Below are 17,407 nucleotides of genomic sequence, written 5' to 3'. Positions count from 1 at the left end.
CCTTAGTGAGGGTCAGGGATCCGGGACTGGTTTGCCTTTATTTGAATTCCTTAGGTCTTTTCTAGCTTTTGCCGATGGCTTTACCTCCTTCGTCATTGGCCACTTCTCCCCATCCCCTGGTCCCTAGAGCAATTCAGGCATCCCCAAAACCAGGAGCCAAGAACAGTAGCCGTAATTCACTGCACTTAGTCCTCCTAAGAACTTAGCAGTGAGGAGGTAGAAACTCATAAGTCTAAAACAAAGGTTCCCCTCACCTTAGAAGAGTGTAAGCTCCTTATGGATCAGAGAGCTCCTGTGATCAACCCCCTACAATGCAGTGAATTGAGGTTTTCTGAAAAGAGAAGGGGAATTTCCTGGGCTCATTCAGAAGGAAGAACAACAGAAGGAAGGGAAAGAGAAGGAAGGAAAAGGGAAGAGGAAAGAAGAAAAAAATGTTTATTGACAACCTGTTATGTTCCAGGCGTTGTGCCAAACACTTTACGAAAAAATCTCATCTGATCACAGCTCTGGGAAGGAGGCACTATTATTATCCCCATTTTACAGACGAGGAAACTGAAGCAAGCAAAGTTGTTAAGGACCTCACAGCTAGTAAGTGTCTGAGTCATTTTTCTGACCACTGGCCTAAAACTCCATCTGACATGCTACCTAGCTGTTCTGAATTACTGGGGAAGAGAAAATCATGCCTGTGCCTGTGGCCCCCACAGCCAAAGGGGAAACAAGGAACTACAGCCATGATGTGGGAGCACTGGCACTTCAACTTTGCTCTCCACTGTTACCGTCTGTAATTTGGATTATGTGGGTCCAGTGGGAAGACCGTTGCCTGCCTCTCTTGCAACCCCAAGTTTGTTCTTCTCTAGGGTAGGACTTTGCAGTAAAAAGGATGGCTCAGGGAATGTTGGGAAATTGTCCTTCTATCAACCTAAGGTTATTTTCCTCTTAAAAGGGAGTTCAGTCTACAAGGGGATACAATTCCCTAGAGAGAAAAGAAGAATGGTACTAATTGTTTATAAGCTACATATGTGCTTTCTGTATTTTCTTGTGGTGGAATAAAAACTGTTTCGTGGTTAACACAGAAATAAAGATATTCCCATGTACATGTATGCATATGTATGTATATGTCAGATATAGGACAGCCTTTATTATACAAGAAAATGCAAAAAAATGCCTGAATACACACATACATGCATAGACATATGTACAAAAATATATGTGTGTGGAGAGAGAGAGAGAGAGAGATAATAGATAGATAGAAACTCTGAACTGATCTGGGGACCTTTTATCTACATGTATTGTAGAGACCTAGAAACAAGCCATATTTGAATTTTTTGTTGGCGTTGAGTCATTTCTGACTCTTTGTGACCCCATTTGGTGTTTACATGGCAAAAATACTGGAATGGTTTGCCATTTCCTTCTCGGGCTTATCGTACAGATGAAGAACTGAGGCAAACAAGGTTAATGACTTGCCCAGGGTCATAGAACTAGTAAGTGTCCAAAGCTGGATTTAAACTGAGGAAGATTCATATTCCTGAACCCAGGCCCAGCACTCTCTCCACTTTGCCATGCAGCTGCCGTATTTGGACTTGGTCTAAGTTTTCTCAAAGGGTTTTCTAAGTGGGAACATAAGGAGCCAATGTTTGTAGTTGCACCCCAACATGTACCCAATCCATGCAAACCCTGAGCTTGGGGTGCAGGGCCACATTTTAAAAGCATCAGATCTAGAAGAAAACATGGAAATTCCTGGGTGCCAGTCCCTTGTTCAGCTTCTGTAAGAAATACCTTTGCTTTAGTAGAAAGCTTTTGTTAAGACTCATCAGAAATTAGCTTGCTAAACATTAGAGGGCGCTCAAACTCTGAAAATACATGAATGAATAGTGCAAGTCAAATTGAAATGAAAAGATCTCCATTGAATGGACGGTTACCTAACTTGACAAATCAAAAAAAAAAAAAGGAGCATTTTGTGACCAAGGTTTTTATGGATTGTGTAGGAGCTTGGCTTTTCAGTAAGTCTGATAATTTTTTCTGTGTTATGAGAGGAAGCTGGACAAAATGAAAGTTTTCCATACATTAATTTTATTTTTGGTGGGGTCATATTCCACATTCATAAACAATGACACCTTATGATACAACAATGGCCAGGAGTTTGGAATTTCCCTGAAAGCCTTTAGGTACTCGCTACTCAGGTATGCTTTTTACTCTTCCTAGGCTTGCTTAATAATTAAAAAAAAAAAAAAACAAGACATTGGAACAGTGCTAGATTTTTGGAATTAAAGTATTTGCATTCAGATTCTAGCCCTGAGCTTGTGTGACCTTGGTCAAGTCACTCAATTCCTTGGTGCCTAAGTTTTCTTCTTTGTGAAAAAAAGGAACTGGACTATCTGTCCTTTCTAGTTCTCTGAGATCAGCATGGTAATCTTGTAGCCAGCAAAGTACATAGTGCTGTGTGATTCAGTCACTTTATTTTCTAGATGGTCTATGCCTGCTACACACTTCCATAAATTTCCTTTAGAATTACAAAATGTTAGAGGTGAAAGGGATGTTAGGGATAACTGACCTAATGACTAAGATATTCAAATACAGAAGGAAGAACTGGGATATAAAGACAGAAGACCGACAGTCTCTTCCCTCAAGAAGTTTACATTCTAATGGACTAGACCACTTACACATAAGTAGATAAATACAAAACGAATAGAAGGTAAATAAAAGTCACCTGATCGCTGAAGGTTTTACCATCTAAGGGGAAACAGGAAGGGCCCTGAGAACAAGGTGGTGTTTGTGCTCAGTCCCCAAGAGTGCAGAGAGAGGGGTGAGCGAAGAACAACCTGGAAGTAGGCCTTTAATAAATACTTGTTGATTGGGTGACTGAGGAGACAGGTCCATCCTACTGGTTCCAATAGGAATCAATCTTTTTTCCCCCCCAAAAAATAATCAAGACAAATTTGCAAGAGTGAGGTATCGAGTTTTATTTACTTCCTACTCCACAGGAAATAAGAATATTCATGGCCATGGTTATTCTTATTACAAACCTTTATTAAATACCGTGTTAAATACAAAATACTGATTTCACCAATCTAGATGTGGTCCAATACAAGACATTAAAAAAAAGTCACAGCTGCAAATCTCATTTCACAAACATTATAGACATTAACAAGTCAATAAAAGTTAGTATCAAAAACAGTTCACTCCAGTTTCACACTAAAGCTACACAAAGCTCAGTGGGACCTAGCACTGAAAGGAAGCAGAGCAGCTAGCCTAGCAAACCCTGGGGTGGTGTCAAGGAGTTTGAAAAGTCATTCAGTTTAAAGCAGACACTGTGAACGTAATATCTTTAATCTGTTAGGATGGGGAGAGTAGCCTTTCCAGAACCAGCATTACCTCTTTCCTTAAAATGACTTAATTTCTATCTCTGACTAAAGAGAAAATGTGTGTGCCTGCCCAAGTTGAGTGACTGATATTCATTTAAGGGGCAATTCTGGGTAGGGACATAGTCAAAATTTTGGGGTCATCTCCCAAGATTGGATTCAATCATGTAAAACCCATAGTCCACCTGAGAATCCCAAGTATAAAACTTAAGGAAGCAGGCTGAAATTTCAATGAAAATCTGACCCCAAGGCCAACAGCACAGAACACTAAAAATAACAGTATAGAGAGATGGAAACAATTGGATTTTGACCTTTTTTCAACTCAGTGAAGACTTACTGTAATTTCTCATTCAATAGTTGGTCCTCCCTTTCTTTACTTACTGAATTTCCTATCCATCTTCAAGACCCACTCAAATGCCATTCCATCCTATATTCTAAGCTCTCTTACTCCTTAGTAATGACTTTCTCCAAAGACCTCACACAGTGTATAGTTTTCCAATTCTCTAATGCAAATGTAGGGTAATTATAGTTATCTGAATTTGTCTTATTCTATTAGACTGTAAGCTCCATGAAGGCAATGATTATAAGTATATTGCCTAATATAAACTTAATCTCCCTTTGGGCACTTAGCATGGCATTCTACATACAGTAGGCACTTAATAAGTGTTTCTTAGTTGAATGAATTAGCAAATGAATTATTTGAATACCTAGGTATGCATAGCATAGTACTGTGCTAGCCACTATGAATCAACCAAGTATATATTTGAATGTCTGTTCTGTGATTTTCCTGCTTTCTCAATGTCAATGTTCTATATTAATAGCCAAATTAATATACAGAAATAGTGGGTCCACATGGTCTGAAAATGACAATGCAGTTGAACTGAATGATAGCCCCTGGCTGAATGAGCTAAGGAAATATCAAAACCTTGTCTATAGAACCCATGACTCCAACAGGACAAAAAATTCTAGTCATCTCAAAAGAAAGATAAGTCTCATGGAGACCTTCTTCCCTCATGTGGTTTTCCATCTAGGTTGTTGTGAGGATCAAAAGAGATAGTGTATATAATGACAATAATAATTTAAATTGACATTTGTTTAGCACTTTAATGTTTGCAAAACTCTTTAAATACATGTTAAAAAAAGTACTATTAAGCCTTAAGAGTACTATACAAATGTAATACACTATTATTACTGAATTTCAGTCCCCTTCTGCCTCAGTCATAGACACTCAAAAAGATAGCTGTTATTCACTGGAATTTTTGCTGGAAGTTTTCTTTCACCTCATCTCCCAGTCTCCAGTTAGCTTCAAGGAGATGTGGTGCGTCTGAAGTATAAAGACCACCAAAGGGTATCTTTTTTTTCCCCTATAGATAGATGTTTTTTTTTTTTTTAACTTTGAAGTCTCTCTTTGGGAAGTACGGTGTAAATCTACAAGCATTCATTAAGCACTTACTGTGTGCTAGGCACTATGCTGAGCACTGCGGATACAAAGAAGCAGTCCCTGTCCTCGAGGAGCTTATGTTCTAACGGAGGAGACAACATGAGCACATAGGGGTACATACAAGAGATGTAGGGATAGATGCTATGACTTCATTGTCATAGCGAATTCCTGGCAGGTCTGCACCTTCCTCTGCCTTAGAGAGTCGATCATTGAGAGATTAAGTGACCTGCCCAGGGTCACATAGCCAGCATGTGTCACAGCTGGGACTTGAACACGGGTTAGCCTGGTTTTGAAGCCAGTTCTCCTCAAGGGCAGCTAGATGGAACAGTGGATAAAGCACTGGGCTTGGAATCAGAAAGACTCATCTTCATGAGTTCAAACGTGGCCTCAGATACTAACTTGGGCATGTCACTTAAACTCATTTACCTCAGTTTCCTCACCTGTAAAATGAGCTGGAGAAGGAACTGGCAAACCGCTCCAGTATCTTTGCCAAGAAAACCCCCAATGGGGTAACCAAGAGGACCGAAACAACCAACAAAAAGCACTGCCTGTGAAGATACGAACAGAGTAAACACAGGGCAACCTCAGTGCAGAATGCAGCAGCAGCTTGGTTAAGTTAGAAGAACCCCAGCAGAAGGTGGCGCTTGAGTCAATTCTGGAAGAAAAAAAAGCTAGAAATTCTAAGAGGTGGAGATGAGGAAGGCATTCCAAGCATGGGGCACAGCCAGTACAAAGGCATGGAGATGGGAAATGGATGGTGTTGTGTGAGAAACTGAAAGCAGGTCACTATCATAGACTCTTCCTGGAGGGAATAATGTGCAAAAGTGGGAAAATAGGAAGGAACCAAGATGTGAAGAACTTTAAATGTCAAATAAAGGAATTTATATTTGGTCCTTGAGGTAAACATCTCTATCACCAAGAAACAACTCTTCTTCCTTCTTACTAATGCCACAGATCAGCAAATTCAGCTCCAACCTAAGCAAATCTCGGCTTAGGTTTAAGGTTATATTGCAATTCACTTCCCTCCTGGGCTGGGAGTGCAATTTCCAAAGTAGTCCAGGAAGTGAGTCATAGGACTAGACTTCCCCTGAGGGAGGAGACAGATGGCTAGAATTGACACTGGCAGCCTGCCTTAGGACAACTCACCAACCAAAACAATGTACTCAGCTGGGATGCAATCTAGACCTCTTACACGCCCCCCCCAAAAAAAAAAATTTGCTGGGTTAATAGAAGTAGAACTAGACAGTATCTTAGGAGCCATCCTCTTCATTTTATAGCTGAGGAAACTGAGGCACTTGCCCAGGGTCACACAACCAGTAAGTACCTAAGACTGGATATGATTCCAAGTCTTCCTTATTTCAAGTTATTTAAGCTACTCATGATAATACACTGCAAAGTTGCTTCCAAGCAACCTAGATTTAATCCAAGCAAGAAGTAGAAAGAAGCAGATACCAAAATTTATGCAATTAATGGGCATAAACCCGCCAACTGCCCTCCATCTCACTCCGACACTTCATTATATTTCATCTCTTTCAAAGTTCAGAGTAGCCTATGGTGACTTAGCAGGACACACACCAGAAGCTTGAATTAAGAAGCCAATGGTCTCTGAGATGTGCCTCTTCCTACCTTCCCTGTTGTGCTGAGGAGGTTGGATTTTCAAGAAACAAATACCTACTAAAATCCTTAAGGTAGAGAACAGGTAAATCTCACTCACTCTCAGGTCAAATATCAGGTGGTAAGAAGTTGATCTGGACTATCCCTAAGGTTCTAGAAGACTGACTTTCTATCTCACCTACTGAGGTGAGGTTCAAGTCACAACTAAAATGGCAATATTGATCCTTGCCAAGTCAGGGTCAATCTGTTAAGTGAAGCTGACCTGGCTATTCTTAGTAGTTATTAAAGATTCAAAGCCAAGAAGACCCTTAGAGAACAGATCTTCCCAACCTAAAAGAAAGACTACTTTTGACTTCTTTACCATAAACATATGATGACAGTGGAAGACAGTGTTCATTAACAGTGGAAAATTAATAACGGTCTCAGTTCATTCATTCATTTATTCACCAAGCATTTACTAAGCTCCTACTAGGTGCCAGGCCTTTATGCTGGGTACTTACTGAGTATACAAAGATAAAAAGTCAGTCAACTCTATAGAATCACAAAGAATTTCAGTTGGAAGGGACTTCAAAAACCATGTAGTCCAACCCAAATCTAGAAATCATAGCTAGTTAATTATTCTTTAGCCTTTGATTGAAGGATCCCAGTGAGGGGGAGGCAGAGCATTACATTTTAGGATAACTCCAGTGTCTGGGAAGTTTTTCTTGATTTCAAGCCTGAATTTTCCCCTTTGCAGTTTTTCCCTCTCATGCACTGCTGTATATACTGCCCTCTAGGGCCAACCAAAATAAATCTAATTCCTGTTTAATTGAATTTATTCCATTCAATTCAACCAACAACTGCTAAACTATGCCCACTATGTTTAAGGCATTGTCCCAGGCACTGTGGATAGCAAGATAAATGGATATGACGCAAATTTGGCCTTTGAGGAGTTTAAAAATCTACTCTCACCTTTGTTCCTTCCACTACCAGCCATAATAGTCCCCTTGGGGACTCATCAGGAGATGGGGCCATAACAGCCACAGTCAATAAAATGGAGGTCACCCTTTCCTACCTCAAAGGGAATCTGGTCACATGGTCTGCTTTCTGGATTGAGTGGAAATGGAACTGCCTACCTCAGTAACTAGTGGTTACTGGTTGGGAAAAGCCTGTTATAGATCAATTCCTTCATTTTACAGATGAGGAAAGGAGGCCTCAGCGAAGTCAAGTATCTTGCCCAAGATCACACAGCTACTTAGTAGCAAGGTCAGGTCTTTAGACTTCCAGTCTAGGGTTCTTTCCTACATCCAACACTGCTTCCTGCTCACATCAACTAACTCCAATAAATGAAATTTTTAAAAAGAATAGATAAAATATGTGGGGAAAAAATATGAGGAAGACAGATAATCTAGAATTTAGAAGAAATATTTGAACATTTCCTTACTCCCTCTTGAAACAGCCTAACACATGAGAAGGCATCTTGTATAGCCATGCCAACCACACAGCTGGTTGTCAAAACTGAAACTTCTGAAGAGAAGGGGCATAGTTGTTTGTCTTGTTTTGTTTTTTAATGTGGAATAAAGTACTTATGTTTTTCTTGGTCCTTGAAAACAGTGGGGAAACATGGAATAAAATGTGCTGGTCTACTGAAACTTCAATGAAGGAAAAGCTATATGGATTAGTGGAAAAAGCTTTGAACTAGGCATGAGGTCTAGTTTTACTCCAACAGTAACTACTGGGTGGTTTTTACAGTTATAAACAGAGGTGAGCATTGCCACCTGAAAAACCTGCAAACACTAGATATCAGGGCCTAATTTATTGTTCTGTTGATTCGACTTTAAAGAAAAATGGAGAAATGTTCATAAACTTAACTTAAACTTCAAAGTGTACTACTGTGCATGCATTTTTCCCATAGAGATCCAGTTGTTAAATATTTATCAAAAGATCATGAGGTATGACTTGGAGATCATCTAGTCTAACCAATTCCCTCATTTTATAGAGGGGAAAACTGAGACCAAGAGAGATTAAGTGATTTGGCTGAAGTCACACAAGTAGTAAGTAGCAGAGCAGAAATTTAAACCCAATTCCTCTGATTCCAAAGTCTCTTTTCTTGTCATGCCTCATTTCTTCATTGCTGAAAGCTAGAGGCAGCTAGACTTTATAGAGCTGGACCTGGAGTCAGGAAGACCTGAGTACAAATCTGGCCTCAGATACTTACTAGCTGGGTGATCTTAAGCAAGTTATTTATTTAACCTTTGCTCAGTTTCCTTAACTGTAAAATGGAGATAATAGAAACACCTGCTCCTATTTATCGTGAGGATCAAATGGGAACATTTGTAAAGTGGCTGGTGCTTATGAAATGCTTATTACCTTCTCTTCCCCCTTCCTTTGAACAAGGGTGTTGGATTAGATCAAAAGATCTTTAATCTTTTTGTTTTGTTTGTTGGACCCCTTGGGCAATCTGGTGAACCTCCTCTCAGAATGATATTTTTAAGTAATTGAAAGAGACGCTAAATTTCAGTTAGGGGTTAGTGAAAATAAAGACATCATTTTTCTTCCCCATTCACATTTATAGACCTCTTGGAGGCCTCTGAGTCCTCAGGTTCAGAACTTCCCAGTTAGATTTTTATAATTTCTTTTAGCTCAAACTTCTATAAGAGAGGTGACAATGTCTTACAGTGAGATTAAAGAAAGTCAATAACCAAGCCTCCCCAAACGTTATTGGCTGGTGGGTGGAAATCGAGTTTCTTTGATGCCAAATGAGGCAACGTGGGAGCCCAGCTTTTTCCTAGAGGAGCTGGAGAATTTTCTTAGAGAATAGTTATAACTTATGTGATTTGGTTCTCTTCCAAAAGGACTTTTCTATCCCTTCTGGAAATGTGACTAGAAAGTAGTCAGAATAAACATGTTCTAAACTGAAGGAGCTTCTGGGACTCTTTCTATACATCTGACCACAAGTTATGGTTGCTCTGGCATTTAAACACTTTCCTGAATGATATCTTCAATACATTATATAGATTAGGAATTGGGACAGACTTTTAAGGCCCTGTTTCATTCCCATGCAAAGTTTAGGAGAAGAGATTTGGGGATCAGTCTTTAAAAAAACAAACAACTTCTATCTATCTACTATCCTCTAGAGCCACTTTGGAGACCAGTGAAACAATAGCATGAATTCTTTTGCTCATTTTAGCACTGGGAATTCTGAAACAAGTTTTATCACTTTAAGCAATAATAACAGCAGACTAACAAATACTGCCCACATTAACCTTCTGTCATAGCTAAGGATTCTCTAAAAAGAATAAGATAAAATGTGGGTGTAGCAGAGAATTTGTCTCATCAAAGCAGAAGCCAGGGATTAAAATTATCTAATGTTCTATAACATTTAAGAATTTATGGGGGAGGCCCCATCACCCCAAGCAGTGTTTTCCCCTTATGACTATTTATGATTTGACCACCCCAAATCCAAAGGGTCTCCTGGGGGATTCCTTACCATCTCAGCTTTGTCCAGGTCAAGAATGTGATTTAGGAATCCTAGTTCCCTGTCCCTTGTGCCCAACTTTAAGTCTGAGAATCAGTTAAAATAGGTCACAACAGAAATAAGACCCAAAAAGTGCCTATCTCCTAGAGACCTCAGGTCTTTATGGGATGTGAAGAGAGGGAAGTGGTTTAAATGTTTCTTGGTCCTATCAGCCTTTATTTCCCTTTCTTAGTAAAGAAATGACACAGAATCAGCTGGCCTTTGAGGTCCTGCTTCCAACCAGTGACAGTCAAGTCACATGAGGATCTAGACTGACCTCAAAGCTGGCAATCCAACTGTATTAGTCACTCCAAGATGGAACAGATGAGAGAACTCTATAGCAGTCTTGTCCAACAAAGTGAAGATGTGTTCCCCATATTCCCACTTCCAGTCTTTTCCTCATTCTATCCTACCAATACTTTAAGACAGGATTCTCAACCACTTTTCTGTTATAGACCCCTTTAGTACTCTGATGAAACCTATAGACCCTTCTCAGAATAATGTTTTTAAAAGCATAAAAATAAAATATAAAGGATCACAACGGCAACCAAGTATTTTGAAATGCAATATATATGCACTCACACCTATATACCTGCATACACAGAGGTTTAACAAGGTAAAGAACCCTTACTTTTAGAGGAAGCTTTGCCAAATGTTGTCTGCCAGAAGTACTCAGGTCCCTCCCTATTCAAATTTGAAATGTTCTTTCCTGTCTACAGCTTTGAGAGAGAAAGAAAGGGAGAAAAAGACAGAGACAGAGAGAAAGAGAGATGGGGAGAGACAGAGAGAAAGAGACAGAGAGAGAGAAATGGAGAGACAGAGACAGAGAGAGAGACTGAGAGACAGAAAGAGAAGCCATCTCCTCCATCCTCAAGATTAGATTGCTTCACACCCCTTTAGGGGATATGACAGGGAGTCATATTAACAGCAAGAATAATATCTAGCAATCACATAGTGCTTCAAGGTTTGTGAAGAACTTTACAAGTCTATATCAACTTATTTGATCCTCACAATAACTCTGAGGTACTATTTTTATCCCCATTTTACAGATGAGGAAACTGTGGCTGAGAGAGGTTAAATGACTTATCCAGGGTCAGAGAGCTAATGAGTGCCTGAAATAGGATTCTGACTCTGCTTCTTCCTAACAATAGGGCCTACCTTCTGTCCTCTAGAGTGTAGGGTATATACTACCTAGATGCCGGCAGATGTATACAGACATAGATATATTAGAAGGTAAAATACAAGGAAGGCAAATTAGAAACATTCAAGGAAGGAGACATTTTTGTCTTGGAGGGGAGGGGCCGGAGGGTGGGATCAGGAAAGGCTTCTCTAAAGGACTGGCACCAGTGCTGAGCCTGGAAAGAAGTGAAGGGTTTTAACAGGAACCTCAGGAAGGGCCTAACACAAAGGTATGTATGTATTACTAATGAGAGAATTTCAGGCCTCACTGAGGAAGTCATTTAGGAGAAGACTTTTTGACCCCTCAAATCGCACCACTTATGGCTTGCTTTTTCTGCTCAGTCTTGAGAACCATGACATCCTCCCTCTGCCTCTGGAATCCAACAGTGTTCAGGCCTCGTGGTCTATGTGGTCAGAATACTTGGCAGGATAGATTTTTGCCTGTGCTCTGTAGGCCTGATAACATCCCTAGCCACTACCCAGTGCCCCCAGCCCTTCTTCTAATCATATCTAATTTTCCATCATGGTTCACAAAAGTTTTTATTTTTAGCAAGGTGTGGTGCCCTCTGCATTTATCCAGGCTCTCCCCAGGTGGAAGCATTAGCCCTGAGATATGTTCCTTTTCTTGTCAGATGTTCCTCAAAATTTGTGGCTCTATACGGGAAAAATAATCAGCACGTTTCAATTTGGGGCATAAGGAACCTAAGAAAAGGGGTATTGTTAGGCTTAAAAACCCACTGGAAAGCTTTTATAAATGATTGTTTAGCCTGCTTTCAATCCATGTCTCCCTGTTGACATAGTCGGCCTCCACAGGTGACGATTTTGAAGGACCTGGCTTTTACTTCCATCTTTCAATGCTTCACAATACGAGCCTAACTTTAGTAACCTCCACAGAGCTCTCTCTACCGGTTACTTTTCAGTCTTCTGAGGTATGGTCTCTAGAACTAAGAGAGAGAGAATAGAGCTCAATGCTCTCCACGTCTAGCTGTCAGCTGTTGTTTTTAATCAAATGAACAAATGCAAGGGCCAAATCTGGCACTGAATAGAAACTGGGGTTATTGATTTAAACAAGCCCCCGGCGAACATGCTTGCAGCTAGTGGGAAGGCCACAGCCAAACTCTGCTCTCCTACCTCTGCCAGGGGAACAACTGCCAATGAGGTCGCACTCTAGATATGGAGTTGCTTATACCCAAATGGCAGAAGCAAGCTCTGTTTATCTTTCATACCTTCCTGACTCCTTTCTGCTCCTCAGCCCAGCTGGTTAAAGCAAGGCAGGGGCTTGGTTTGGTGGAATTAACCCCCCATCCAGGAAACCTGGAATCTAATGCTGCCTCAGGCACTAACTCGAGAAGGGGATCAAAAGCTTGTCGTTTTGCTTCCCCTAAGCTTCAGTTTAGATCTCCTTGTTACAAAGGTTTTGAATTTCTTTTTTTGGCTGGAGAAGGGGAGGAAGAAAATAAATTCTTGTTAATTGAAATAAAGCAAAAATACAAGTTCATAAAAGAGGAGGTTGGACTAGAAGCCTAGGATCACAGAGCTGAAAGGCACCTCCAAAATCAAATCCAACTCTCTCATTTTACAAGGAAACTGAAATTCAGAAAAGTTTAGTGATTCCTCAAGGGTCACAAAGCAAGTGTCTGAGGTGGGATTCGAACCCAACTCCTTTTGATTCCAGGTCTAAGACCCTCTCTACTATATCACAATGTCCCAGAGGTGGTCTCTAAGATTGCTTCTCAATTCCTAAAATTTTCTGATTCCTGTAAGGCTGCTGCTTTCTCCACCTCCCTTCTTTGTCTCTTTTCTCTCTCATGCCTCTCTGTTGCTATGGAGGCTGAAAGTTCCTGTTCCTTGACACATTCATCCCACTAAGCTTACGTCACCCACCTGACACTGGAAGAGCAACTTGGGAGCAACAGCTGACATGCCTAGAATGTCAAAAATGTGCCTCTAGCTGCTGATGGAGGCTTGGCCCGCCTGAGCAATCAGCAGCGCCAGAAGCCACCATCAGGCAAGAACGCAGGCCGACGCCTTGGCCCTGGGCAAGATCCTCGGTGTACCTGACAGTATCCACAAGCATCCTGGAGGAGGACAGGTCTGCAAGCAATCGATTCACTGCCCACCCATTGAGTCTGCACCAAGGAGTCCGGACTGGCTCCCGCGAGCTTTCTGTAGGGCAGAAGTGTCAAATATGCGGGCCCCTCCAACACTGCGGAGTGCAGCCTGAACCAGACTAAAATATAGGTCCTCTCTGATTTTAAGGGATTGACGATTGACGTAATAATAAAGAAAAAAATATAAGCATGAGTGGTTTTGTAAGTCAATATGTGCCCACTGACATCCTTATTTACAATTTAGTGGGCTCCCTTTCTATTGGTTTGACATGACTGCTGTAGGGGATGTTCAGTGCCTGTGTAGAGGTGAAATCGGATTATAATGGCAACAATGATAGTAGCTAGCATTAGTCCATCTCTTTAAGATTTTTAAAGCACTTTATGTGTATTATCTCATTTGATAATAGTTAAGTAGCCTTACTTAAGGACAACGATAAACTGATAAAGGTCGATAAAGAGCTTAAATTTGGTTTTTAGGAGAGAACCTGCTTATGTCCAATTCTGGGCCCTACTTTAAGGATGTGAGGCCTGTTGGTAAATGATCTGTGATCTGTCCATAGTAGTCATTTGTTTGATAGATGTTCATTTAAATTGAATCGACACATTCTTACAGAAGATAAACTCTTTGAGGGCAGAGACTTTCATTTTTTGCCTTTTGTAACCCGAGTGCCTAGTGTGGTACTTGGAATATATTAAGTGCTTAATAAAGGCTTGTCAGTTGACTAATTGGTAGATGAGAAACTGAGAAGCATTCCCAAGGAAAAATAACTGCCTTTTCAGGTCAGTCAAAACCTTAAACTATTATTGTTTTTAGTAATAATAATAATAACTAACATTTAAATAGTGCTTTAAGATTTGCAAAGTGCTTTACAAATATTACCCCATTTGATACTGGCAGTTGCTTTCTAGCTTGCTAGCTAGGAAAAAGAGTTAGGCTCTGGCTCTTGGGACAGACAGTCCAATAAAAAGAAGGGAGCAAGTCAAAGCTCTTTGGAATCCAGGAACTCAAACAGAGAGCAGAAACTAAACTTTCTGGAAATGAAAAGAGATTTAGAGATCACAGATCTCCAGATTTAGAGATAAAGAGGCTTAAATATCATTGAATCCAAACTCCTCATTTTAACAGGCAAAGAAACTTGAAGCCAGTAATGGGTAAGTGACTTGCCAAAGGTCATCTGTGGAATAAGGAGCAGGGTTGGCATTTGAGTCTTCCAGGTCGCATTTCATCAACACCACACTGCAGCTCAGAGAACACCAGAACTAGGAAGTATCATCTAGTCCAATCTCCCTTTCTTATAAATGAGAAAACTAAATCCAGGAGAGTTTAGGCAACTTGCCCAAGTCACTTAGTATAAGTAACTGTCCCAGCCAGAACTACATCCCAAGTCTCCTGATTCCTGGTCCAGTGAGCTTGGGAAGGTGGGCAAAAAAAGGAGACATGGGAGGGCACAAAAGCAAACCTTGCCAGCATCACATGGTTGCCACAGGGCAGTTCTTCCCAGATGTATTCTCGTTTCTCCAAGATGCTCCAGGAAAATAATGTCATTAACAACCACTGCATTGCCACATTCCCTCTCATCCCTTGCACTCTTTGGGCTCCCTTATTTGTATTTCTTGCTTGTGCTAAGCTAGCCTGATTGCTGTATTTTGGAAGGTGCAATAGGATTGTTCTGATCTGAGTACAGATTAAATTCTCTCACATAGGATAATCATAGACTCATATGTTTTAGGAAGGGGCTTTGCAGATCATTCCTTCCAACCTTCTCTCATTTTTACGGATGAGGAAACTTAGAACGTGCCCTAGAGTAAAGATTCTTACTAGGATGGAAATTAAACCCATCTTTACAACATGGAGTTATCTTTTTAGTAAAGTACAAATCCTCCCGGACAAAGGAAGTCCTCCACCTCTCAGCCCAGCCTAGAATCTACACAATGGGTACTTCTGCCTCCAAGCTGAGTTATCATTTCCACCATTCTAATCCAACCTGGGGAAGTGACTATGCTAAAGACTACCATTTTAATATTCAACTGAGAAGACCATCAAAGGTCCCCAAGTTCCGGAACAAAGTGCGTCATCACAAAAGTTTCTCCCAGCCCTAGGACCACATCTCTATGGAATGTGTCAAAGGTATTTCATACTGACTTAGACAAAAGGGATTCCATAACCTGGAGCCCTAAAATAGTCCTGGAATGTATTCAAGTTTAATTAAGTACTGTATAAGGCTTTGTTGATTCTGAGCTCTGTAGGAATGTGTTTTAGAATCAGCTCTTCCAATGCATTGGGTCCATGCTTCCTGCTACTTCCTTCTTCAAATAGAAGCCTTTAAGTAGTCAGGAGGGGTTGTGATGGTTAGTGTGGGACCTCCACCAACATATCACAACCTGTCAGTTACTTGGGAGAGTAGCCCTATAGAGTTGCTTTAGGCACATAAAGGTAAATGACTTGCCCAGAGTGACACAGCTTATCAGAGGCTGGTTTCCAATCTGTCTTCTGGCTCCCAGTCCCGCACTCGATCTATGTCAGGATGCCTCTGTCCTAGTGGCCACATGAGGTATTACATTCATACAGAACCCCCAGCCCATGGAGTGAGACAATACCAGCTGGTGTCTGGAAGCTTCTTCAGTCTCAATGGTCTTTGGATTTCAGAGATTTTGGCCTAGAAGTTCTGTCAGGATTCATGTTTACATTCATTGATGGGGTTTTCCTTTGAGGCTATCTTGAAGCTTGGGGGTTGGGAAGGAGAAGGAGGAAGAATTCCAATTTCTTAAAACAAACAGTTTAAATAATATCAAATTTTGCCAGTTGGGAACAAGGGGAACAAAATAAAGAATGTGAGTATTATAAATTCCTCCCAGCCACCATCTCCTTCCCTGTCCATTAAGAGGATCACTCACCACTTACTCTTGTGGCATTTGGGGCTTGGAAATGGCAGAGACAACTTTAAACAAAGCTCTTTTCCCTTCTCCAAATTGCCCTTCCAATTCTGGGTTTTTGGTGAGATGGTTAGGACCCTTCCCCTCAGGTCATCTCCCAACAGTACAAAGTGTCTGTTTTTTTGTTGCTGGAGTCACCCGGACCACCTGCGGATTCAATCTACAGATTAAAGTAACCATAGCTCTATCATATATTTTCTCTCCAGCTCCTTCCCAACAACTAAAGTGTCAGGGTAGAAAAAGCCATTTCAATATATACCCAAGAGAGCCTAGGGTCTGAAAAGGACTTTAGCAAAGGAGAGAGTTGGAAAGGAAAGTATTCACTTTCTTAAGAGAAAAAAAGTGTCCACTCTTGGATAGTCTTAGACTGGGCAGAGCCAGATTCCAGAGAGGGTCACCTTCCCATCACTGAAACCAACTAGAGACTAATTGGTTCTGTAGTATGGCAGTTTGAGCATCTAGGTTGCAAAAAAAGGTGGGTTCTGATTGATCTGGCACACAGAGAGGCTGATTTTCTCCCTAGAGGAGTATAATTGTCATTTTAAAGGTTTTCAGGACCCTGTGAACAAAGTATTTGCCTGTCAGGCCCTTTTGTTTCCTGAAGACATTAATGTTGATTTTTGTTATGGATGACTTGTCTAAAACATACACAAAATATCTGGTTAATTTTTTGCCCTCCAATAAAGCCTCCCAGTGCCTTTTTTTCCTGCACCAGATACTCTATGGCAACCATAAGACATGACCCAGGACCTATTCAAAAAAATATCCATCCAGCAGCGTAGCAAAAGACAGGCCTGGAACCTCTGAGCAGGGCCTCATCCCAGTAACGTCTCCTCTAACACACTGTTCCAAGGGCACCAGGCGCTTCATGAGATTCTTTGACATCTCATTTGGACACTTTAGACTCCAGTGTGTTGGGCTGGTAGAGGTACCTCCAGATGGCATAGTAGTGGGTGCCAGCTCCAAATGCCACAAAGAGGTGCCAGATGGCATGGGCAAAGGGAATCCGCCCGTCGCTCTTGAAGAACACCATCCCAAAGCAGTAAAAGACACCTCCGGTCATGAGCTCCCAGATTCCATCAGTGTTAGGCTGTCAGCAAGGACAAGGTGAGGGGAGGGGACAAGTCAGTAGCATAGTGAAAGGGAGGGCCAGGGAAGCAAGTCTGGAATAGGTCAGAGAGCAACTGAAAGAGAAACAGACAGACACACACAGAGTGGGGGAGAGAGAGAGAGAGAGAGAGACAGAGACAGAGAGAGAGAGAGAGAGAGAGAG

The 17,407-nt window shown here is 41.1% G+C and overlaps 1 protein-coding gene across 2 annotated transcripts in view; it reads right to left on the bottom strand.

Annotated features, from left to right (window-relative positions):
* Window positions 1-3,006: 3,006 nt before the first annotated feature.
* MMD2 (monocyte to macrophage differentiation associated 2) overlaps window positions 3,007-17,407 on the bottom strand; it is a 115,086-nt gene continuing 100,685 nt past the window's right edge. For both annotated transcript variants that reach the window (XM_069084760.1, XM_069084761.1), the window contains one exon: window positions 3,007-17,224. In XM_069084760.1, the coding sequence (XP_068940861.1) occupies window positions 17,021-17,224 (204 nt within the window). In that variant the 3' untranslated portion in view covers window positions 3,007-17,020. The remainder of the gene's footprint in view (window positions 17,225-17,407) is intronic.

The sequence above is a fragment of the Petaurus breviceps genome, unplaced genomic scaffold (assembly GCF_028583685.1).
Source record: "Petaurus breviceps papuanus isolate PSGF00001 unplaced genomic scaffold, PetGlider_PUasm1.0 175, whole genome shotgun sequence".
NCBI lineage: Eukaryota > Metazoa > Chordata > Mammalia > Diprotodontia > Petauridae > Petaurus > Petaurus breviceps.
The sequence above is the reverse complement of the archived record's forward strand: the minus strand, read 5'-3'. Positions and strand labels throughout refer to the sequence as shown.